Source organism: Podarcis bocagei, assembly GCF_964188305.1.
Source record: "Podarcis bocagei genome assembly, chromosome: 2".
In the NCBI taxonomy this organism is placed as follows: domain Eukaryota; kingdom Metazoa; phylum Chordata; class Lepidosauria; order Squamata; family Lacertidae; genus Podarcis; species Podarcis bocagei.
This window is the reverse complement of record NC_138126.1, coordinates 48,445,741-48,470,965: the sequence shown is the minus strand read 5'-3', so window position 1 is coordinate 48,470,965 and position 25,225 is coordinate 48,445,741. Positions and strand designations below refer to the sequence as shown.

The 25,225-nt window shown below is 39.1% G+C and overlaps 1 protein-coding gene across 17 annotated transcripts in view; it reads left to right on the top strand.

Annotated features, from left to right (window-relative positions):
- The window catches only part of SLMAP (sarcolemma associated protein), an 89,288-nt gene extending 67,688 nt beyond the window's left edge, over positions 1 to 21,600 (top strand). For 5 of the 17 annotated variants that reach the window (XM_081184068.1, XM_081184060.1, XM_081184072.1 and 2 more), the window contains 9 exons: positions 637 to 717; positions 937 to 996; positions 3,180 to 3,305; positions 3,899 to 3,973; positions 5,605 to 5,925; positions 7,215 to 7,332; positions 10,004 to 10,175; positions 14,690 to 14,824; positions 19,712 to 21,600. In XM_081184068.1, coding sequence (XP_081040194.1) covers positions 637 to 717; positions 937 to 996; positions 3,180 to 3,305; positions 3,899 to 3,973; positions 5,605 to 5,925; positions 7,215 to 7,332; positions 10,004 to 10,175; positions 14,690 to 14,824; positions 19,712 to 19,801 — 1,178 coding nt within the window. In that variant the 3' untranslated portion in view covers positions 19,802 to 21,600. Of the gene's footprint in view, positions 1 to 636; positions 718 to 936; positions 997 to 3,179; positions 3,306 to 3,898; positions 3,974 to 5,604; positions 5,926 to 7,214; positions 7,333 to 10,003; positions 10,176 to 14,689; positions 14,825 to 18,526; positions 18,617 to 19,711 lie in introns of all 17 variants that reach the window. The other 12 variants (XM_081184058.1, XM_081184059.1, XM_081184071.1 and 9 more) reach the window with 5 other exon arrangements.
- The last annotated feature ends 3,625 nt before the right edge of the window (positions 21,601 to 25,225 follow it).

The window sequence follows — 25,225 nt, the reverse complement described above, 5'->3', positions numbered from 1 at the left end:
GGCTTCAGACAACTTTTGAAGCTTCACTAGATGTATAAATGTGTGAAAAGGACAGAAATTTCAAGGTTCACCAAGACTTCTTGGATGTAGAAACATAATGTTGTTTTTAAATTGTTACATAGTGGAGCGTTTAAAAAAGTCATACTACTCCTCTTTATGAAGCATCTTATTGTGCAAATGTTTTTCCTTTCCCAGTGTAACTTGCTACAAAGCAGCGTTCATTCCTAATAGCTCTTTTCTTTCTACCATGTCACAATATCTGTATTGTTCTGGAAATGGTTTTCTGAGTCTCTCTCTCCTGATTTGATCCCAGAATTAGTGAACAAAGCAACTAACTTTACACTGGGTTCCAGCTGGCCAGAGAACAACTTTCAAACAAAAGGCTGAACTACGCATGAGGCAACTGCATCCTGTGTTGGATTGTTTAGTATTAAATATGTGACCTGGGGATATTTAATCCAGTTGGGAACAGGAGTGCAAAGGCATAAGAAAACATTGGTTTTCAACGACTGTGATTTTTGTTTGTTTTCACCTCTGGGCTTTTATCAGGCAAAATACAGCTTGAATTGGTGTTAAAATGTTTTTTTGAGATACGTGTATACTTTAATGTAAGCAAATTTTATTTTTATTTTACAGAAAATCAAGCAAAAGCTAAAGAAGCTGAACTATCAGATACTCTTAGCCCAAGCAAGGAGAAAAGCAGTGACGACACTACAGGTGCATTTTAAGCATAAGTTTAAGTGTACTTTTATGTCAGTGAGTACTCAGAAGAGGATTTCTTAAAAGGGGGGGGGGGCTGTTTAAAGTTTAGATAAAATTGTTTACATACTTCATTTTGTTCAGATGAGTTTTTCTCTGTTGCTGCAATGTTGAATGACACAGCTATTCAAGTAATTTGTTTCTCAGAATGCTAAAATAACTTACTTTCTCATTTAGATGCTCAGATGGAGGACCATGAACTAAATGAACCCATTGCTAAAGTTGCCCTCTTAAAAGGTAAATTACTGTCTTCTTCATCCTTCAGATGGTATTTGTCAGGATTTTTTGTGTAATTTGCAAATATTTTAGTATTGGGTAACAATTCTGTTTACAGTCAATAATATTTTTTTATTGCTCTTGCCGACGCCTCCACCGATGTATGTTCAACGCACAACTTTGAATCCTGTGCATGTTTTCCAGAAGTAAGCCCCACTAAGTTCAGTGTGGCTTACTCCAGTGTAGCTGTGCATAGGATTGTAGCCTTAATGCATAGTTTAGAATTTATATATTCTTGGTTTGTAGATGAGCACATTTTCTCCTACAGTTGCTGAGATTAACTAGATTCCTTTTAGTGTCTCTGTAAAAATCTGCAGATTTTAGTTAATGCTATGAAGTCATTTCTACTTGGGAGGCATGCTTCAGAATTTTTCATTTTCTCATATCTTTGTCAACAAAACTGCCCATCAAGATGCAAGACTTGATTCATTTAAAATAAACACCCAAGTGACTGTTAGTAATTTATGTATAAACCCGACATAGAATGAAAACACAGAAATCACAGAAAACACAGAAATCAGAAAAAGAAAACTTTCTTTTTGTTTCCTGTGTATCATGATGTATGGATGACTTTAATTCAAGGCAATTTTGTATCAGCAAGGGGAAAATATCAGTTTAAATAACATTTAAATCAGGTTTACCTTTTTGTACCGTTTCTGAACACCTACTCATTAAAATACAGTGACAAAAGAGCAGGCTCTGCCTAAGTTTGCAAGTGCTCCTCCTTGTCATCCACACATGTACTGAAGAAACCACATTAATAGCTGCTCAGTTTTAGGATTCAGAAATTTGAAAGCTTCAGGCGAATTCATACCTCTGTCTATCAGGAAAGAGCACCCTAAAACACTCTACTTGTTTACTTTTTTATAACGGGTAGCTAATCAAGTGGCAATGCTCAGAGGTCTGCACTGGTTGCCGATCTGCTACTGGTGTTACTATTAGTCATAGAATCATAGAATTGTAGAAAGGGACCCCGAGGGTCATCTAGTCCAACCCCCTGTAATACAGGAATCCTGCCCACAGCTGTCCCTGAGTGGGCTCGAACCACCAACCTTTTGGTTAAGAGCCAGACACACTGGCCCATTGTGGCATGGAATGTTGTCTATAAAGCCCTTAACAACTTGGGGCCAGATTATCTTTGATAATCTATTGATAATCAGGCAGGCACCTTCACTGTATTCTTTTCAGCACCTGCTGAAAACATCCTTATTTAGAAAGCCTTCCCAGATGTTTAGAAAGTTTCTCTGAGTTTTCATCTGTTTTAGTCTACTCTGTTGTGGTTTTAAATTATGCTATTCAGCTATGATTGAAAAGAAAATAAGCAATATTCTTGGATATGCCTTTGGGGTACTTTCTGAACCTGTCATTTAGTGCATCCCGATTTCTCACCCCCAACTTTCTCCTTATCAAAGTTTGACACATTTTGTGTGTAAAGACTGGCTTATTCAGAGTAATAGAAGCCTTGGTGCTGGCAAGCAGCAATAGCCAGGGGAGAAGTGTACACCTCAGATTGTAAAAGCTTTTGGCTACGTCAGAATTATTTACTGCAGGTACCAGGACATTCTGGAAATGCATGAACGATGGGTGCAGTTTGGGCCAAGATGTCTCCTGACTTGACTACACCCCTCTCTCACAACTAAAAGATCTGGTGTGCCTAGGAGTTAGCGATTCCACCGCTTTCTGCCTATAGAAGGGTATAGAGTATAGAAGGGGAAGCCAAGGATATCCCCTCGGCCTTACTAAGCCTTGCCTTGTCTTCTAGTAGGTATTTGGTGTGCTGAATACGCCATTCTTCTAGAAAAAAATTAATAATGAAAGAATAAAATTAGCATCAGCAGTGAAATGCCAAACCGCTTTGAGTGTATTTATGAAGAGTTGCTCATATTTGAAATGTTGCCACAACAGAATATGTTGTGACTTGAATTGCCTGCCTACATTATTCATGCGGATTTAAACTTTATTCTTGCATGCAGGGCTAGAGTGTATTGATATTTGACTTCCTAACAATGTTTCAATTTATCACCTAACCTTTCTCTAATGCAATGAGTAGCTGACTAATTTTGCATGACTCTTTTAATATCCTGTCTTCACAGGGTAACGGTAATTTGCTAGAACTGATACTTTAAAGAAAAATGTTCTTTTAGCAGATGAATTGCAGGGTGCACAATCTGAAACTGAGACTAAACAAGAAATTCAGCAGCTGCGCAAGGAACTGGTTGAAGCCCAAGAGCTAGCTAAAACAAGTAAACAAAAATGCTTTGAACTGCAAGGTGAGATGAAGATTCCTTTAAATCTGCAGAGTACCCAGGAAATCATATGCCCAAGTACTTTAGCAACCAAACAGATAGTTAAATCTGTTTAGTCTGACAATTGTTATTAAGATACATGGATAGGGCATTTTTATACTCTCCATATGATGAAAGGGTAAAAAATAACAGCACAATCATACACACATCTGCTCAGAAGTAAGTCCCATGGAGTTGCTTGAAGCTACACTCCTATACCTGGGAGTAAGTCCCACTGAACTCAATGGAGCCTACTTCTGAGTAAACATGTATAGGACTGAACTATAAATTTGAATGTTTAATTTAAGCAATGGAAATAAATAAGCCTTTTTATTGTCCATTTCATTTTGTTCCATAACATGGTAATATCATGGATGCATTGAAGGGAAGCATTTTTTAAAAAAAGCTTTAATAAAATGTATTAACAGCTAGCAGTGTAACATGATTATTTAAATATTTTGATTTACTTACATGGACTCTGACATTATTTTAATGAGCTACTAAAAACTAATTTCTAATGTTTTCCAAATGGTAAGTATAATGGAGCAAAACTTCAGATCCTGTCATTATACTTACAGCAATGTTAGAAGAAGAGAGAAAAGCTTATCGATTGCAAGCTGAAGAATCCACCAAGCAAATCCAAGTTCTCCAAGGTATAACACCCTTATGCAAAAGATTTTGTAGAAAGATGCAGATGATGCATTTGAATATGGCAAGGACATTACCAGAGTTTTGTTTCACTTTTAAAGAACTCCAGTTAAGGATTACATTCAAACTTGTGGTTCTTGTCTGAAACTGATCAGTTTCAGGGATTCTCCACCTCTGCTTTAAACCAAAGTGCATTTGTTGCTGGTACAGAAAACATGACAAACCAACATTCAGGGAAAGTGAAACTAAATTCTGTTGAGATTATGAATACATATCTCCACCCACCCCAGATTTAAACAGCATTTTTTAATATACTCCAGCAGTCACTTTTGATTAGTTGCAGGAGATGAGATCAGCTACTGCTGGAACAAACAAGGAACTACTGTTTTGGTTTTTTAAAAATAGCACTGTTAAGGAGCATGGGTTGGTGTAGGTTAACAGCACCAATTCCTTTCTGAGAGTGTAGGTGAGAGGAGGTTATAGCCTCTCCTTCCATCATTCTGTTGCCAGCAGGCTTTGGCTACCCAGTCCCTTCCTCAGAATTTCAAGCAGACTGTCCAGCAGTACAGTGGTACCTCATGTTACAAATGCCTCAGGTTGCAAACGCTTCAGGTTACAAACTCCTCTAACCTGGAAGACTTACCTCAAGTTGAGAACTTTGCCCCAGGATGAGAACGGAAATCGTGTGCTGGTGGCACAGTGGCAGCAAGAAGCCCCATTAGCAAAAGCACACCTCTAGTTAAAGACAGTTTCAGGTTAAGAATGGACCTCTGATTAAGTTCATAACTAGAGGTACCACTGTACATCTTTAGCTGTATGGTCAAGAAGATAGATCTTAAAATGCAGACATTCCAGAATTAGAGCAATGCTAGGACAAATTGATGAACCAGGCAGGATGAGATCTGTCTGACAGCTTGCCCAATTCTGCATTGTGCCAAAAGAGTAATTGTCCTTGGTTTCCAATTTGTCTAAATACTTAAAACATAAAACTGAATCTAATCTAGGAATGGTGTTTTCATGAGATGATAGAAGTGTTGGAATTAAATCATTGGCCTGGTTTGCATATAACACTAAACTAGTCTATGTATTGAATTTATATACCGCCCTATGCCCACAGTTTATCACTATGCGCATGAACGGAAAGGAACCTGAGCAAAATCTCAGACTCACATGCTTGTCCTTCTCATCTGGGAGGATTTTGACTGAGTTCAGTTACCTTTTGTCAAAACTTGGCTTGTTGTTACATACAAGCCAGAAATGCTGAATTAAAAACATTGTCTCTGATTCATATGACACAACAAACCAATGGAAAGTGGGTCAAAAATTATGCCCAATACTTTCCCCAGCCATGCATGTGGAGGAGAGGAAGGTGGTAGCACATGAGCCTGATGCTTTGCTCAGGCTCATTCTTGTTTGTGCATGTAGCACTAAACCATGGTTTAGCGTCGCACGTAAGCATAGCCAGTCTGTTTGCAGCCGGGTTCTTACACCCATCTTTCTTTTGTTTTCTTAACTTCTTTTTAAAAGTAAAGTGCTAAAGTTCAGTCAGCTTCCATTTATAGAGCTCCAAATGGCTGACATGAATTTGCCAACCCAACCTCCTTAAGAAAATCTGATTTCTTGTAAATGTTTACAGCTCAGCTGCATCAGCTGCAGGAAGATATTGAATGTCTTCGTGAGAAAAAGGAGAGTGAGATCTCCAGTACTCGAAATGAGTTGCTTAGTGCTCAGAGTGAGATGCTGTTACTGCAACAAGTGGCCGAGAAGGCTGCGTCTGAAAGGGAAACAGATGTTGCTGCTTTACAAGAAGAGCTACAGAAAGTAAGGGCTGAGCTTGAGCGGTGGCGCAAAGAGGCTTCAGAATACGAGAAAGAAATCGTCAGTCTGCAAGCCAGTTTTCAACTACGATGTCAGCAGTGTGAGGATCAGCAGAAAGAGGAGGCCACCCGGTTGCAAGGTATGGCACTAGATGGACCTCTCAGTTTGATCTAGGAAGAATATGCCTATAGTCCTTTGCGTTTTAAATGGCACATATAAGTTTAGGGGCTTCTGCAGTCCACTGGTGCAGCAAGATGAAGATATGTGACTGTGACAGAAAGTAGTCTCTAGTAGGCTTTGGTTCAGCAGTGACCAGTGGGATCTGTCCGTACAGCCATGCTATGTAGACACTTTATCTGGAATCCCTGAAAACATCTTAAAGGTTTGGCAAGCTACAGCAGCAGGTTTGTAGCGTAGCAACCTTCATTTACCTATAAATATCATCTTTGAAATATCTTGACTCCCAACTGCTGTTGGTTGGGTTGAACCATTGCAAGAAGTCAAAACTGATGAAATGCTGCTGAAACTTTATAATGGAATATTTGAAAACATGGCACCAGAGAACCAGGTTATACAATATATAACACCTAACTGTGTTATGACATTGTGCTACAGTGTTAATGTTGCATGCGTATAAAGCTGCACCAACAAAATGGTCTATTGTTTTGTTCTAATTACTTACTGTGAGATTATTATTTTTTAACATAACCACGTCCAACTGGCCTCTCCAGAATTATTTCATTCATTCTGTGCTAATTGCACTGATGAGTGTTTTTCAAAATGTATTCAAGCTTCTAATTGTTTGCCTCGATCAAACAAATGCTATCTCTCAACTCAGAATGATCTGTTTCCATGACTACAAAATTATACACAACCAGCTGTTTCTATCTATAATATCACTGATAAAATCCTTAAGATTTCTGCCAGCATGTGTACCTGCATTGTTGTAAAGTCTTATCTTTAGGGTGATTTTTTTCATGTCCTCTGAAGTTAAATCATTATATTTTCTAGTAAATTGGTGTGATTATGATTCCACCATTTCTGAAACCATGGAGAGCTGCTGCCACTCAGTGTAGACAAATTTCTGAGCTAGTTGAATTCAGTATAAGGCAGTTTCTAGGTTCCTGTTTATTGTGGCATTTGGTAATTATTTAGCACCGTGACCTCTCTATCGGTAGTTCCTGAAACTGTGTGAATGGCTTTCAGTGGAAAATTAGTTTAGCATATAGTAGTGCTAATTTGGGTGGGTCAGGTTTAAAGGAATTAAATGTGTCACTATGAAGACTGGCCTCAATTTTCACCACAAACTGGGCATATAATTATTATGTCAAAGATATTTTTGAATAATTGCAGATGGTACTCGAACACCTTTGAAGATCCCAATTTTCAGTCCACTTTAATGGGTAACATAGCATTGCTTGCTTGTAGGTGAACTTGAAAAGTTGAGAAAGGAGTGGACTGTTCTTGAAACCGAATGCCTTTCATTAAAGAAGGAGAACGCTTTGCTTGCATGTGAACTTCAGCGACAGGAGAAGGAGCTCCATAAGTAAGTGCTGTTGAATCTTATGGCGAAGTCCATAGATGTTGGATGGGTGAATCCCAGTCTTACCATATGGTGATAGTTCCTTAAAATTGGGCACTCATTTTGAAAATGTATTTTAAATGAAAATAAGACTCCCTCCTACAAGTGGCAGTATTCGCAATACCTTGCGCTGTTTCTTCTAGCAGATTTGGTCCAGAGTCATTTAGTACATCTGAAGTGCTAGACAATTTTTGCTTAAGAATTCCCAGTGATTTGCCCTGATCTGAAGAGAAATAGAAAAGTGTACTATTGGTGTCAAGACCTTTCTCTCCAACCCCCCCCCCAAAAAAAAAAACTTAAAAGAATTTAAAGCAGGCATAGGCAAACTTGGCCCTCCAGATGTTTTGTAACTACAACTCCCATCATCCCTAGCTAACAGGATCAGTGGTCAGGGGTGATGGGAATTGTAGTCCCAAAACATCTGGAGGGCCGAGTTTGCCTATGCACTGATAGCTAAGAGATTGGTCCTTCCACTATCAAAAGTCCTCACCATTCAATGAACTGAGCATTGAAAATGAAGAACCATTAGGATAGGCTGTGAAATAATAAAAAGCTTTCAATGGACACAGTGATTTCTGGAATTTTCTGAATGCCATACATTCCATGAGACTTTAATCAAGAATTTCCTAACTACCCTTGTGGTCAGGGTTGTTGTTGGGATTTATTTTTCTTCTCTCCCTTTTTGGAGGTTCTGGAAATTATTAGGTAAGATAATAACATAACGAGACAGGAGGGAATGTTGAAGGATAGAAGTTGAGTGAAAGCTAATACGTTTTAATTTTCATTTAAAACTTTTAAGTTTAAAATACTCATTAGTAGCAGGATTCAAAGATGTGTTTTGATTTTGGAAAATGCTGACTAAAATACATCTTAACAGATAAAATGGAATGCATTTGAATGCCAGTTTGCAAATAACGTGAAGGTCACTTTGTATAAATATTTTCCGTATGATTCCCCCCACCCCTCCCTGCTACATTACTTAAAGGTCATAGCATATGTAGCCTTGGCTACATTTTAGAGAATTGCCAGACTAATTCCATGCTTTGCAGTCTCCAGCTGCTGCACTGAATCAGAAGCGGGGTGGTCTTCCATTGCAAGCAAGACATCAAAAGTCCTACTGGGCATACAAGAAGCCCTTTACAGGGCCTAAAGTAGTTTTTCTTGGTTGCTTCACTTGTGTTGCAGAGACCTCATATTCTTTACCACGACTTAATACTCTCTCTTTTTTAACATTGGAAAGGTTGCCTATGTTGTGGTATGTTTTCATTATCTAGCATTAAAATTTAGAAACAGTAGGCCCTACAACAAAATACAGCAATGTAGCTTCACCTCCAAACAAGAGTACAGTGGTACCTCAGGTTACAGACTCCGCTAATCCGGAAGTAGTACCTTGGGTTAAGAACAGGATGAGAACAGAAATGGTGCAGTGGCGGCAGCGGGAGGCCCCATTAGCTAAAGTAGTACCTCAGGTTAAGAACGGTTTCAGGTTAAGAACAGACCTCCGGAATGAATTAAGTTCGTAACCAGAGGTACCACTGTACTCTGTTCCATCCTCTTAAACCAGGGCCTTCCACTTCCCTTGTTTTTCTTTTCGAACTTGACGATAAGCTTTCCATGGCTTCTGGACAGTTCTTGCTCATCTTCACATTAGGCTATATTTTGGAAGGAAGGGGTCTTGTAGTTATGTAAACTGTGGTTGTCCCAAGCATGTTGCTGCTTCCTTCCTTTTTCCAGCCCCATTTGTTGGCAATATTCCTGTTGGCACTCACCACCTGTGTTTGCTATTAGAGGAAGTTATAATTATTTACGTGTTGCCGGGACACCTTCCAAATGTTGGTAAGATATAAGGAAGATGATTGTAAATAAAGGTTTTTGTTAAATAGGCAGGTGAATGCCAGCTCTGGTTTCTGTTCTCAGCTGGTTTAATTTTATTTGAACATTGGGCTGCTTTGCACATAAACCCTAAACCATGGCTTAGCATGATGTGAACAAGCCTTGGATTCTTACACTCTTCTTTTACTTCAGTGAAGCCACAAGGAAGAAACCGAAAGCTTCCACTTCCATTTTAAATTACTCACAAATTAATATGTAATCTAAACCGTAAAGTGTCATTAATCTTCACTGTAGCTAATTGAAACAACTCAGCTTCATCAATTGTGGTTTAAAGTTGATTTGATTCAACTAACCATACTTAATATTAATCAGTTTATCCAGATTCAGAAGGGCATTAAAATGTTTCTAATCTAAAACAGGAGCACTAGAGGAGCGGGGGTGCATGAATCTGAGGCTCACTACAATTCATTCTCATAACACTAAACTATGGTTTAGCATAATGTCCAAAGCATTCCATTATATATATTTTTATTTTGGTGGTGTGTCAATTAAAAAACATTTATTTTTCCTTCTTGAAACTTGAAGCTTGAAACTTCATTGTGCATTTGTTACGGAACCTTGTATGCAGTATGCTAGAGCACCAGTACTGTATTCAGTTATAGGGATACTGTGGGTGCATAGTGCTGCACATGTTATAAAGTGCTTGATTCTGAGGAGGGGAAATAGATGACATGTTGATTAAAAGTATTTGTTTCTAAACATGTAGTATTCCTTTGGGGTTTGCCCTTCTTTTCTTTCACAGCTCTCAACAGCAGAGTTTAGCGCTTAACAGTGACCTGAGTGTTCTTGAGCTGACTCGAAAGGAGCTTGAAAATAAAATGGGGTCTTTGAAAGAGCAACATCAGCGAGATGCAGCTAGTCTAAAAACCCTTCTTAATGAAGCAGAGAATCAAGCTAAGGATGCTCAAAATGAGGTAGATATCAATAAATTCAAGTTCGTCTTTATCACTGCTTTGTATGTCTGAAAACAATTGTTCTGGATTCCATCCACCCTGTGGGGACTCTGACTGTCGTTCTCTCCTGCCCCGTCAATAGCATTCTCCCCTTAGCTGCATTTGGATGTAACACGAAGCTACAGTTTAGCTCTGGGTTCCTTCTCCTCTGTTCCTGCTGCAAGGAAGGGACAGAAAGTTTTTGCATCCATTTTGATTATTCGTAGTAACTCATTTCGCCCAAATTAAGAATTGTGGTTAGTGTGAACTGGTCTGGGTATACAAGCCAAGGTATACACCATGGTTTTAAGTTGGGTTTCCCTAAACCATAGTTAACACTAACCACAATGCAGACGTAACGCTAACTGTAGTGAGCTGGAAATGGAAGCAAAAGCCTCCATTCTCCTCCTTGTGGCTGTGCCAGGGGAGAAGAGGGAAGTGGGGAGCATGCAAGCCCTGCAGCTCATGCAGGTATGAACAAGGCCTTTGGGAGACAGATAGATTTTGGAACTAAAGAGATTTGAAAAGCAATGGGGTAGGAGTTGCCATTAGTGGGTGTGGATGGGGAATAGATAACCCAGCTGAGTTGATGTGAAATAATTCTGTATGCGTTGTCTCTCAAAACTGTCTGAGTTAAGCATACTCTTCTGCTTGTTGAAATGTACTCCAATTCTTTTCTTTTCTTTTTTAAAAAAGGTTTGTTAATGCTTATTCACTTGTCTTTTTATGCTCTATCTATCTAATCAATCCTGCCCTTTGACAACAAAAGGCTCCTAGAGTTGCTTACAACTCTCTACAAACTGGACCGACCTTGCCTTCAGATGTTAAGCCCTTGACTTTCTCCTTCTGTTAGGGCAAATATGAAGATGCAGCTGTGAACCTAATTAGGGCTAAAGCTGTAACGTGCTCATTGAGTTCAGTTCCTACAGTTACTTCATGAGATGATTTTTGCCTTTTCAGTTTCATATGAGAAGTTCCACATTGATGATGTTTTATATTTACAGCATCAGGTTAAAGATTTGAGAATTGCCTGGTAGTGGTTGATGCCCTGTGTGGCAAAATCCATAATAAAAATGGCACACAGTTCACCTCACAATAACTGTGCCACATTCAAAATGAATCTGGGTACTGAGCCTCCTTCCGTTTCCAACTTTTGTAGAGAGTGAGTAGAGGAAAGTAGGAACAAATTCATATTATTCCTTTATTCTCTGCACTGAAATGCTTAGGCACATTAGATCCTGAGGGAGGCTTTGAACTTTGTGATGGAAATTCAGCTTTCTGTAAAGATTAAAGCGTTCAAATTGGTTTTGTAGTCAAGGCAATCATTTTCCTTAACAACTAGGAATGCACGTCTGTTAAGGTTAGTGGGGGTTTTTGGTAGCATTTGAGCTTGCTAGAAAGCGCATAAAGTAAGCATTAAAAGCCTTCCAGAAAGTGCCTCATGCACAGACAATGGAGGTGATGAACCTTCAGTAGCTGTTTTGTTTCTTCATTAACATTACTAGGAAAGCATTGGTTGACCATTTCCATTGCACTTTTTGATCCCTTCCCTTGTTAATCATTTCAGTTGCCATCTGAATGCCATTTTCATATTTATTTTGTAGTTGGGACTAATGGGACTGTATATTTTGCCAACAATTTGGCTTTCAAAATTCACTAATACAGTGGTGTTACTTAGTTGTAGTGGACACTATTTATGCTTTTGCAGAGAAAACTTTTTGTTTCTACAGGGAATCACTCTGTTTGTCTACTTTTTAAAACCTTGAGGGGTGTGGGTGGGTGTCCTATAATATATAATATGATCCATAATTTGGGGCCTTAGCACTACAGTGAACTGTGGTGGATTTCACATACTTGCCGTAAGGTTTCTTTAAAATGGGATTCTATACTGCGCTGGGTAAATATGTTTTTGGCCACTGGAAAGAGAAATGCCTTTCCTGGTAGGAGGTTTTGGTCTCTTGGGTTACATTTTGATGGAGAAGCTTGATTCCAAATTATGTAGCAGTTTATAAAAAAAACTACAGAACTTTGTGACATAAAAGACTTCTCTGAGTAGACCTGCAAAAATTAACAAACCTAGGTTAATATTAGGCCTACTCAGGGTAAACCCAGTGAAGTTGATGAATAAGACTAATTTAAGTTCATTAATTTTAGCATGTCTACTCTTAGGACGTGGTTGAGAACAGCCCTAAGCTGCTTTTTTTTTTTTAGTGTGACATTCTCTTTCCATATATGGAAAACTTATCTCCTGCCCATGGCCCTCCTTCCATGACACTGTTCCTGTCTGATCTTCTCTTACTATGCTTATGGTCCTTATAGGTAGATAGTTGTACTGAATTTGCTGATGTGCAAACTTTCTCTTATTTTTGAAAAAATGTTGAAAACAAATAGTAAACACCTAACAGGTTTTCAATCTGATTAAAGTTTTGCAGATGGTAGAATTGATTTTGTGCCATACTTAAATTTACAACACAAGGCAGTTTATAAAACTCCCGATAAAAACAATAAAAGAGTTTGGGGACTGGGGAAAGGAAGTGCATTGTTACTTACTTTGTGGCCATTCAGTGCATTCCATTCCCACAAGCCACAAATCCCAAAGCAGAGCCTGTGCTGGTCAGCTGCCCATCTGCATGGAAAAAAGGTGTGTTTATCCAAGGACTGAATGTTGAGCTACTGTGTGATACATGAGCTAAGATGTGATGTTCGTGTACTTACTGACCCACACTCCCATACTTCTTTTTCTGTTCCTGAGACAGAAGCAGTCTAACTCATCCTAACTTTTTTTTTGTAGTTGGTTGTAGACTTAGGGTTAGTGGCACATCAGTAAAGCAGGGCTGGGCAACCTTCTTGGCTCCATGGGCCAAATCTGTGGACCAAATTTGACTTGTGGGTGGGCCCATACCCTGTCGATTACATAATGCCATTATATCACATGGTTGGCAGATGGGCACCTCTGCCCACCTCTCAAAATCCTTTGCATGGGGTTTCCAAGTGCCCAACTTCCACCTGGGAAGCTGCAGCATCTTCAAAACATCTAGAGTCTCAAATGGAAGTTGGGGGTCTTTTAAAGCCCTTTGCGCAAGCTCTCTTTGAAGCATCCCCATATGCTTCCTTTAAGGGGGGGTGGAGAGAAGAAGCTCCTCTCCCCTGCTGGCACCTGCATGCCTGTTTGCTTGAAGGGAAAACACGGAGCTGCTTCAAAGAATGCTTTTGCAAAGGACTTTACCATCAGCTGATCAAATCTTGCTGCCTTGGCTGTGCAATCCTGTTTCCAGTTGGGAGCAGGTTGCGTAGCCAATGCAGGGTTAAATTCTCTGTCCTGTTGCCTGACATCACCAGTGACATCAGCTGATGGGCAGGTGGGAGTAGTTTGGAGAGGATAGCCTCACAGATCAAAACTGGCCCGTGGGCCACCGGTTCACCATTCTGACAATATTTTTTTGTAATACAATGGTGGCAATTTATCTGGAATAAGTTATAAACTTTTTCAGGTGAGCTGAAAAGCATCAGCTGGGAAAATGGTATTAATTGTCTCACTGGTTGTCTTCAGTTTTTTCTTTGAGTCAAAAATGTTGGGAGTGGCTGTATTTTTATCAAATTAGGCATGAGGTTTTCTCTGCTGGAAAGAATTTGGATGACATTTCTGGAAGGATGTCTAATAAAATGGAAAGACACGCAACTTTTGATCTAGATTAAAAAATGTGTTGCACCATTTCTAAAGCCACATCCCAAAAAGAAATACATTTAAACCAAATGACATATGTTACTGTCTAGAAATTTCAGCAGAAAAGCATCATGAACAGCTAGATTTTATCTTTAGGGAATTTGAATAGTGTCTCACATCTTGAGCAGGTGCTGTTATTAATTTCAAGCAATGTGAGAATTATTGTATAAAAAGCTTTAATCTAGATAAATGAATATTTTTTAGCATGGAATAACTTGTGAAGTACAATATTATGAAACAAAGGTTTATATAGAGAGTTGTAAGTATGTAGTGGAAAGGAGCAAAACTGTAATACACGCACCATGCATAAAGAAAACATGACATGAAGGATTTGTATTGTGCTTTGACACTTTTCCTCTCACTTTTTAGCAAACAACAACAAAACACCAGTGATAACAAGATAAACCTTATTCTAAAGTTGCTGGGGGGTTGTGGTGGTTATTGAGGGAATTAAATGAGGAGAGGAGAAAACCATGACAGCCACCTTGAGCTCCTTGGACGAAAAGGGTGACTATAAATGCAATCAATCAATCAATCAATCAATCAATCAATCAGTCAGTCTTAGTACAGGGGAATGAACACGGACCATTTTACGCTTTCCTGAACTTGATTCCAGTATAGCAAAAACTAAATTGCTGCCCTTCCCAAAACATACATATTAATATCCATGCAATATTTTATTGAAAAGCATAGACACATCTCCCAAAGCTACTTTAACCTCTTAAATCTAGTTTAAATGGGTCTGTAGTATATGTGTTTTCTTTGCCTTTAGTATGAAAAGACACAGACCATACTCTCAGAGCTGAAGTCGAAGTTTGAAATCACTGAGCAGGAAAAGCAATCAATCACAGATGAACTCAAACAGTGTAAAGACAACCTGAAGCTGCTACAAGAAAAAGGAAATCATGTAAGTCTGTATAACACGTGTGCCAGGTTTTTGTTATTTTATTTCCACCGCGAGATTACTAGCCATGCCTGATGAAGGTTTGGAAAAGGCATTTTGCGAAGTTGCAGGAATTTCATGAAATCAGTGCCCATAAACTTATCCGGTCCAATACAATCTAATGGAGCAACTCTAATATTGGGGGTGGGGTGCTACATTCCATAGGGGAAAACTGACATGGAAATACTTTCCCCATTCAGATTTGAATGTGAAGGGGAGAATAATTCTGAGGCTTTATTGAGTCCCAAAGTTCTTTTCTGAGCCTGGATCTGAAGAGTCATTTCCTCCTTTGAAATATTCAACCCTTACAAAACTAGCAATTTGGCCAGTGGAGATATTCCATTACCCATAATTATTCAAGCATCTTGCTTCAGAAAACCTTTGTTAATCAGGGCAAGATATCTAACACAAAATGAAGCAGAGACTGAGAGAACAGCATTTTTCATCCGCCAGCCATACTTCGGCGAATGCCTTCTTGAATGACAGTTTCTCGGGCGAATAAAGGAGTGTCATTCAGACTTCTGTTGACTTTGAGGGGAGCAGAGTTTAGATCTACATAGTATTCTCTACAGCAACTAGAATGATTTTTAAATAAAATTATCCTAATATAACCCAATCTAAAGGATCTTGATTATCATAACCCAATCTGCTATAACAGATCAGTGATATGTGAAGCCTTTCCACTTCAACAGTTACAGAATCAACCTCATTGTTGTTGCTTGCTATGGGCCTGAGTATATCTAGTAGAACTATAGGGAAATAACTTGGATGCCCTGTTAATCTGCAGTTTGATGAATATTTCTTGGTAGCAGTGCTTATTGTCTTTTTAGTAAAATGCATTCTTAAATCAACTTAAATATTTATATTTTTAAAAGTTCTATAAAGGCACCTGAGAATACATTAAAGACCAATAGAATACAATAAGTGTATCAACAACTAAAAGAAACTTCATCTGCTATCTTCATCTTCCACTTTTGTCTTAAAACGTTTTCATGTATAGAGGAATAAATGTGAAAAATATTGTGCTGGTATGTTGGAATGCAGAATCTGGGGAGAGTTAGTCTCTTACTCATGGATTTTCACCACAGAATCATCATGAATTTTACTTTCAGTAATAAACATGTTTTGCCTGATTCAGTCAAATGAGAAGATTGAGTGGGTGTGAACATTCCAAATAATGTTCTGTTGCTGGGAGATTCCAGAACATTCTGATGGCAGCTCTTGCTCACCCTTTTTGAGTAGAAAAATATCTATCCAACTTGGCAATATACAAAGGCTTTGAAATAATAATAAAACAGTACTGACTGCCATATTCCCTAATCACTAAATTATTAGAAATAGGGACTGAGAAGAGTTATTTATGCAGGTGGTTGGTGATTCAGATACAGGGTGAGTGAGGAGTTGACATTCTTTTACTTTACTGGAGAACCTCACACCCAAATGGATTTACTGTTATTTTTTAACCTTGCAGGTTGACAAAGGTGTTCTCCTGTTAGTTTCCCCTTGAGATGTTTTATTACTTATTAAATTTATACACTGTCCTTCATCCTAAGATCACAGGGCAATTCACAGCAAAAAGAAAAAGAAAGAGAGAGAAAAGGAAAACAAAATGCATATTATAACAACAACAAAAACCAATAATCATCCTCCCACAGACACATTTAAAAGGGAATCATTTGTTTTATCAGCCAAAGGCCTGATTACAGAGGAACATTTTGTCTCGTGCCTAAAGATATGTAGAGAAGGCACCAGGCGAGCCTCCCTGGGGAGAGCATTCCACAAACGGAAGCCACCACAGAAAAGGCTCGTTCTCATGTTGCCTCCCTCTGGACCTCTCGCAGAGGAGGCACACAAAGAAGGGCCTCAGATAATGATCACAGGGCCTGGGTTGGTTCATATGGGGAGAGGTGGTCCTTGAGGTATTGCAGTCCAGAGTTGTTTAAGGCTTCATAGGTCAAAACCAGCACTTGTTTTTGTTTTTGCTATGCTGCTCCCTTTCCGCTTCATAGGCCATCTTTCTTTTCTTTTTTATTTCCCTCACTACTTCTTTTCTTTTTTTTTCTTGGCAAGCAAGCGAGTTTGATGTATTGGCTTCAAAGTGTAGTAATATTATATCAATAAAATAATTAAAAGCAAAACAACAACAACAAACCCAGCACTTTGAATTGGGCCTGGATGTGCTCTCTAAAGCTGAAGTAAGAAACGTTTTTTGGGATCGAGGGCTGTCTTACCCTGGAGGAAATTTTAATTTCTATAAATAAGCTTGTTTTATGTTGATCCCGATAGGGGAAATAATAGTTTCCATAAAATAAACCGTAAGAAAATATTGTGCTTCCAACAGTCCCTAATACTAAAATTCTAGCATATGGAAAACCTTCCTGTCGCACTGTCCTTAGGCAAGGGGTTGAACAGCAGGGTCTCCACCTTGTCTTTTTCATAAGATTTGGATGGACCATATACAGAGAGATAGCCAGGTGTTCCCTATTTTGCATCCTATGGACCCTATAACATTCGTTCTCTGCTGACAAGAGATAGGTTGCAGTGCATATGGCATCACTTCTTGCCACTGCCTGTGATTCTGAACACCATGTGCGCAGGGGCTTCCCATTTTAGTAACTGAGAAAGAAACACCCCACTGTGCTCATCATGCATTTTCCTCATTTACCTCAGGCCTAGGTGTGTCAGAGCTCATGATGAAGTTGCCGTATCATAAACAGCAGAGTGTCTGGGGGATTTGACTGCTAAAACTCATTAGCCCCAAGTCACATTGAGTAATTATTTCTTGTTTTGGAATCTGCTTCAGGTGAACAAGTTCTTGAGGGGTTTGGGACCCAGTGACCATTGTAGAGGAAGCTAATGTGAATGTACTCGTGACATATCAGGGCACACAGCACTCAAAGTTGCTCTTTCGCCTACGGAAATGTGATCTGCGTGGCCTGATGTTTGGTCCACAAAAGGGTCTCATCAAAGCCCTGATTATACAAGAAGGCATCCTCATTTGTGAAGAACTTATATGCGGAGAAAACCCCAAAAAGATTTATGTGTTCTTCACAAGTGAAAGCATTGCCTTTCAGTATACATTTTCCCCCTGTATGTAGGCGATACCAGGATAGGAAGAGCTTTTTACGAAGCGTCCAACATAAAATAATTTTTTCTACAGAGTTTGCATTCTGTTAAAAATGCAAGTCTGATGCAGATGGAAAAGGGAAAGATGGATTTTGTTTTTTGAACAAGGTAATTTTAAATGGCTGTGTATCCAGATGGATTAAAATCCTGATTGGTATTTGAAGCGCCTGAATATTCTGTTGAATATGATTTGAAAATCTAGAATTACATAAAGCACAATTGCACTCTGTCTTCTAGGGAACCCTCCTGAAATGCAGTAAGAGTTTAAGATTTATTTTGCCCTAAAATATTACATTCTGTAGATTAAGAAGAGCTTCCTTAAGAGAAGAAATGCTTTGTTGTTCAATATCCATGTTTACTTTGTACAGTGGTGTACTAACTTTGTATACCAGACTAGCTGTGTCTTCTTGTTAGATGTCTTTAGTGTTTCAGTTGAAACAAAACTTGATCTTTGAGCTCTCCCCCTATCTAAATCATCTTTACCTATTTGATTATTTTATAGCACAAAAATGATTTTAATATCCCTTCCCTTCCCTTTAGCCTTCCATATTACCACCCGTCCCAGCCGTATTCATCGGCCTAATCCTGGCTTTCCTGTTTTGGTGTTACAACCCATTGTGGTAGAGAAAGGTACTACAAGCACTATTCAGTCCATGTATGTTCGTCCCTCTCACCTGTTTGTGCCATTTTTGTAAGATAGTGCATGGTGAAAAACAGGTATTGGTTTACCTGATGCAAATCCTTCATTTAATAAGTCATTGTGTGTGGTATTAGCAAACCAAAAAAACAAACAAACTAATCATTTAACATCTGTCTTGTTTTCCTTGTGCTAGTGCTAACAGTGTCCTGTTGTAACCTACTTGTTTCTGACTGTTCTTCTTCTAACACACATTTGTCTTTTGTAAAATGCCACAGAGTTAGGGCCTGGAAGAAAGCCTAACTGCTTAATGACACTAAACAAATGAGGAGTTTGCATATTTGAATCTGGTCCCTTATTTCCTTTTTACCCTCCACTAATTCAGAAATTTCTCTCTGGATTTGAATGCCTTTCACTTTTCTCACTGTTGTGGTGAAGAAGATGCTGGGTGGGTGGGGAATGAATGGACGAGGTGTAGGCAACAGGTGGTGGTTTTGCATTTCCAGTTCTTGCAGTGATGGATACTACCTTCCCAAATGCATTCTGTAAGACTTACCACCCTCCATGTGGAACTATATTCTTCAGAATGGTCATAATTTAAGGTGGGATGAAGAATATACACGTTAAGATTAACACTGCCACATTTCAGAACTGCTTTAAACCTAGGCAAGAAAAGTTTAATGTGTTGTTAATTGTTAACTGATGAACTTCTGCTGATGCTTTGTACAATGTTCTGGAGGAGGTCTAACAGCTCATAATTTGGCATGGCATGCATTTATCTTGGCACAAGCATCAAATGCAGTTATCAGATTAAAAAATTCAGAAAGGTTCAATAGGAAGCATTCAGTTAAGGGATGAAATTATGCATCTGCTAAAGCTAATGATGTCACTTCATGGAGACTTAACATCCATTGAAATTCCTTCACTTAGATGAACTTTGTTTAACCCCTTGATGCCCAGTCAAAAAAAACAAAACAAAACCACGAACAGATGGGAAAACCTTCTAGGGACTTGAAGGGGTTAACTAATTAGTGTCCACTGAAACAAATGAGATATTGATTATTTTCCTTTTTTTTCTCCCTACACAGAGACAATGGCCTTGGATGCCTGTGATGGCAGCTTTGGTAGCTGTGACAGCCATGGTGCTGTACCCAGGCCTAACCAGAGCTTCTCCATGAGAACTGTTGTTGAATCCATACACCGTCCTCCCTTTAGAAGCTGGCATCATTCACATACTGGGGGAAAGACAGATTCATCATGTTCCTTTTTTTTACCTCTTAGTACCGCAGAGTTTGGCTTCAGAGCAGCAGTAGGGCCATTGCTTTAAACTGTACAAAATGTATCTGTCTATAAAGAGGGAATAAAATTATGACTTCATTCTGTCGTGAGCAATATTGTTGCTCACAACTTCATGTAATTCTTAAGATAGTATGTTGGAGTTCTAAATACTGTTATGGTGGCCTAAAGTAGGCTTCTTGGTACCAAATTATTTATGATGGTTAGGTGTGTGGATATTTTACTTAAGAATCTGATTGCCAGATTGAAAGCAATGCATTTCTCGCCCCACCCCCACCCCCAATTTGGACACCCATGCCAAATATCCTTTAATACTTGGAAGCAGATGCAGTGTGCTCAGTGCCTTTCAGTTTGACTTTCTTTGTACATGAACATACCATTATTATTTTTTACTTGCTGTGAGTCACTGAGCTATTGGGAACAATTTTATTTTTTCCAAGTCTTCTGACAGAAACAAGTATTTTTCTTCAGTAAAGGTCCTATTTTATTGATGACTTGGGAACTGGTATAATTCATTGTCAGCCTTAAAGAGCTCTAGAAGAAACTGAATGGACATCATCGGTCTAGAATGTTTTTGTGTGCAGGTGTGTGCATGTGTGTGCCTGAGTGAACTAAGGTTTTTCTGGGAGCAAAATCTTGATTTTTCTGATGGACATAGTGCAGTGATCCAATTTTTAGTTTGAATGTAATTTATTAAATCTTGTGTATATAGACACTATAAAGCGCAACATATTTTCGCACATATCACATTATAGAAATGATTTTTCCAGTCACTTATTATCAAAACCAAGCTGGGGAAGTAATATTTGTCTCTTTAAACTGTGTTTTCATTGGCATAATTTCATTATTATGTGAAGTGCTCAAGTGCTTCTATTGTTAGGGGAAGAAAGAAGACAAAATCTGAAATGGGCAATCCTTCTGGAAGGTAGAATAATCTAATTGGTCCTCTATGCAACAACTTAAGATGAAAGAATGTGCTATCAATGATTAGCAGCTTTATGTCACACTTTATATGGCCTTAATATTAATGTTTCCAGTAAGCATTGACTTGCGAATAGGGGTATGTAATTAAAACCTGAATAAAGTGCTAGCTTGCACTGCTCAACAGCTCTGTCAATTAAGGTCTGTATTAATATAAAAATAATGGCACAGTGAAATGTTTCAGCTGATTCATAGGAAGACTTTTCTCAGCAAAAAAAATAGTTGGTTCAAAGGATTTAATGGCAATCAGCAGATCTAGTTAAATATTTAAATAGAGTTTTTAGTTAATAATTTGCCTTTGAGGTGTTGAGGGTCACTTTACTTTAAAGGTTCTGTCTTAAACTATTTGGGATTTGTTAATGGGAGGATCATTTAGAATTAAGGGAATGTTAGTCCACAGACTCTTAGAAAATGTTGTTTTTGTTCATTTCATTCTTTTCATTTGCAGGAAACTGTAACACCCACCCACACGCACACACACATGCCAGTGGTACTCAGTACCTCTTGTATATAGGTTATTGCAAATATTATTCTGAAAATGCTTAACTTCAGAATTACATTTTTAAAAGTAAATAATTGTTTTAAATCTATTTTGTAAAGATATAAAAAACAATAGAATTTCTGGAGTACAGATTGAACTATTTGCACTAACACACATGATGTGCATGATTTAATAAAATAACTTTACTCTCCCTATAAATGTTTGTGTTGAATCTCATTTGACATCCATAGAATTTTGATAAGTTTGTTGTGCACTAGAGAATGATGAAATCCTTTTATGAGCAATGATCACATTATATCTGGTAGCCGTGAATATGAAAAATGCATTATCCTTTGCTGCATTAGCTTAATGCCTGTTTCTAAGATTGACAATAAATTCTTCTGGTGGGGTATACATACAGATTACTGGCATATCAAAAAGTCGTGAGGTTGCATCAGCATCCCAACAGTGTTTTGTTGACATTATAGTTATTTGATGCTGGTATCCACTGTCCTTGTCCTTCTGTAGCCCTAAGCAACAGGCAACTTTATATGGTTACAAAGACGGTACAAACATGGCAGCCCTGTATCGAGTCTTCTACCACCTCCAGTCTGAGATGTCTCGTACAACTTACCCCGTGCCCTGATGCTATTACAGTGTGTATTTCACCACATCACACCTATCTGTAGATATGCTTGTATGAGCTAATATTGAGGCAAAGCTGTGTTAGGCATAACACCTTGTTCATCCAGTTTCTGCAGTTGTATTTGCACTTTTAAGCACACAGAACTTCACTCAGATTGTTAAGCAGTCTTCTGAACAAGTATGGAAGTTGGAATACACCATCTTAATAAAAGACTATATGGAACTTATATACACCTTTTGGGTGTTTCTGAAAATAGAGTTTGAGAGGCTGTTCTTGCAATTCTCTTTGCAAATGTACACTGAAAAAAGCAAGAATTTCCAGAAGCTTTAAAAAAAGGATGTAGACACTGAAACTGTCCTGAATTGCAGTTGCTCTTTGGATGGTATTCTGTTGGACCACAGTGTTTTTGAATAACCTGGGATTGAGTTTCTGTTGCATTGCCCAGTTAACTACAGATAAATTGGTGTGACCTACAATGATACAAAGGACTGCCCCCCAAAATTGAATGCTTCTATTTATTCAGGATTTCTTTTACAATTCGGCCAAAATACTGGTGCTTATGTTCAAAGGCTTGATTCATCAGCATATATGTAAGAGGGAACCTTGTGAATAAGTAGGACCACAGTATCATTCTTGCTCATCTTGTTTCTCATTCAAGACTTTCCCTGGATTAAGTTTGTGTGTTTATCATTCCCTGAGATAATATGGCTCCAACCAGCTCTGTAGCAAGATCTGTTTTGTATTAATGGCATCTCAAATTGTATTCAGCTTAATTAAAACAAAACAGAACAAAACACTGAGCCATCTGAAGACCTTTGATCACAACTGCCGTATTGAAATAGCCCTTTGTTTTTCTTAGCCACAGAGCAATCTCATTTGTGATATAGAAGACATCCACAAATGCTGAGACAATCAGACACCTGCACAAAATGGGAGCCTTGGGTGGCAACGATATGGGGAAAGGGGGAGTGGGAGAGGGACCCAGTGGATTTGTGTAACTGGGGTTGCACATCCCTATATTGACTTGCCCCTTTTTTCTGCATCTTCAGCCTTTATTAGTCAAAAACGGAATACATCAAAGTGAACAACTAATGAGAGAGCATGCAATATTAATTGTTAAGAGAATGTAACTCCTGAAGAGGGTTGCAGTCTGCCGAATATTGGGGTGGGGTTGTACCCTGTTTTCCTTCCCTCTGTATGTGTGTGTAGGCTCAGTTGTAATCAGGGCTTTTTTTCTACCGGAAATCGCCAGAACTCAGTTCTGGCACCTCAGATGGGCACCGTTGCCATTATTAGAGAACAGGGGAGGCGTTCATGGTAAGTTCCAGCACTACTTTTTCTAGAGAAATGGGTAAAGGTAAAGGGACCCCTGACTGTTAGGTCCAGTCACAGACGACTCTGGGGTTGCGGCATTCATCTTGCTTTATTGGCCGAGGGAGCCGGCGTACAGCTTCCGGGTCATGTGGCCAGCATGACTAAGCCGCTTCTGGTGAACCAGAGCAGCGCACGGAAACGCCGTTTACCTTCCTGCCGGAGCGGTACCTATTTATCTACTTGCACTTTGAAGTGCTTTTGAATTGCTAAGTTGACAGGAGCAGGGACCGAGCAACGGGAGCTCACCCCGTCGCGGGGATTCGAACCGCCAACCTTCTGATCGGCAAGTCCTAGGCTCTGTGGTTTAACCCACAGGGCCACCCACGTCCCCTTAGAGAAATAGAACTGGTTGTAATCAACCGTCGTCATGTATTCCTGTCTGATAGTTTTTGATCTCACACATTTTTGGGCACTGTGCTCTTGCATGAGAGCATGGTCTCTGAAAACAGGAAGTCCTGGTCAGTTGACAGGTATGTGCCATGGACCCCCTGGGTGGGTTACCAATTGGGAACCACTGGCTTATAGGATAGCACCTGGCATAACATTGGTGTTATATAAATGCTCAATAGTAATAATCCTACTATAAAATACTTGTACAAAAATATATGTTACAATGAGTCAGTGTATCAATTCCCCTGATATCTTTCAGAATTTTTTTATATATAAAATGCAAATACTATCACATCATACTTGCTGCATTCTTGAGAATGGTCCAGTGTTAACATGACCATTTGCAGAGGTGCTAATGTTTTCTTTTCTTTGCTGAAACTTCAGATTCCGCTAGTTGGGCTCATTCACTTTGTCACAGTGGTCATCATATTCACCTCATATTCATTTTCATTCACACCGTTCAGTTAATCTTTTTCCCTGCATGCTGGCATAAGGGTTTCTGGAAGGAGTTGCTCCTTTAAAAGAAAGAACTGGCAAATACTAGAAAAGACAGTTGAATTAGTCATCTTAAATTCATATCCTTTCCTTCTTTGATCATGAAAGCCAAGCAGTGCGACACACAAGGATGGATGGCTACTTGTATTGAAATTTGTATTTTGTGTGAAATCGTCCGGTAGCCCTGCTTCAAAGCTGAGATTCTACCCCTTCTGAGCAAAATCTCAGGCAAGTCAGGCTACATAGGAACGAGAATGCTTCTTTCATGTTGGTTATATTTGAAGTGCTATGAGGTATAGTGGTGGGACTCTTGCTTATTTCTGATGGTCTCAGGTGAGTTGAAACACACCGCCAAAACCAACAGCACTTGCCTTTCATCACATAAGCTGCCAGCACTTTCTGCTATGTCTTGGTTTATATCTGTAGTATCCTGAACTTCCCCAGCTCTGCACATCAGAAGATGAAATTGCTCCTTCTTGTTTGTGAGGGAAGTGCACAAACTATCTTCAAGAGTGTTGGGGATCAGCGTTCTGCAGAGAGGTACCCTTTGGCTGTTCCTCAGGAAGCCTCAAGGTGTTAACTTCCTTGAACTGGGTGCTTGGGCTGTAGGGCAGGCCTTCCTGTTAGTTAGGCAGAGTGAGGTAGCTGCGTCAGACATCAAATTCTGTGAGGTGGGCAGCAATGATGAGCTGTCAGAACAGCTGTGTGAGGCATGGCAGGCCCCTGCACCCCCTAAGCTAGCCTGCTGCCCTCAGTTGCAGTGGAAGATGCTGTTACATCTCCAGTTGCCAGCCCAATGATGAACATGATTTAGATGCCACTTAATATACAAATACCTCAAAGGGGTTAAGGTAAAACAATGTAAAATATTCATAAAGCACCAGTAAAACCGAACCTGGAAAATGAATAAAAGGAACACTAATCAAATTATAAGGAAAA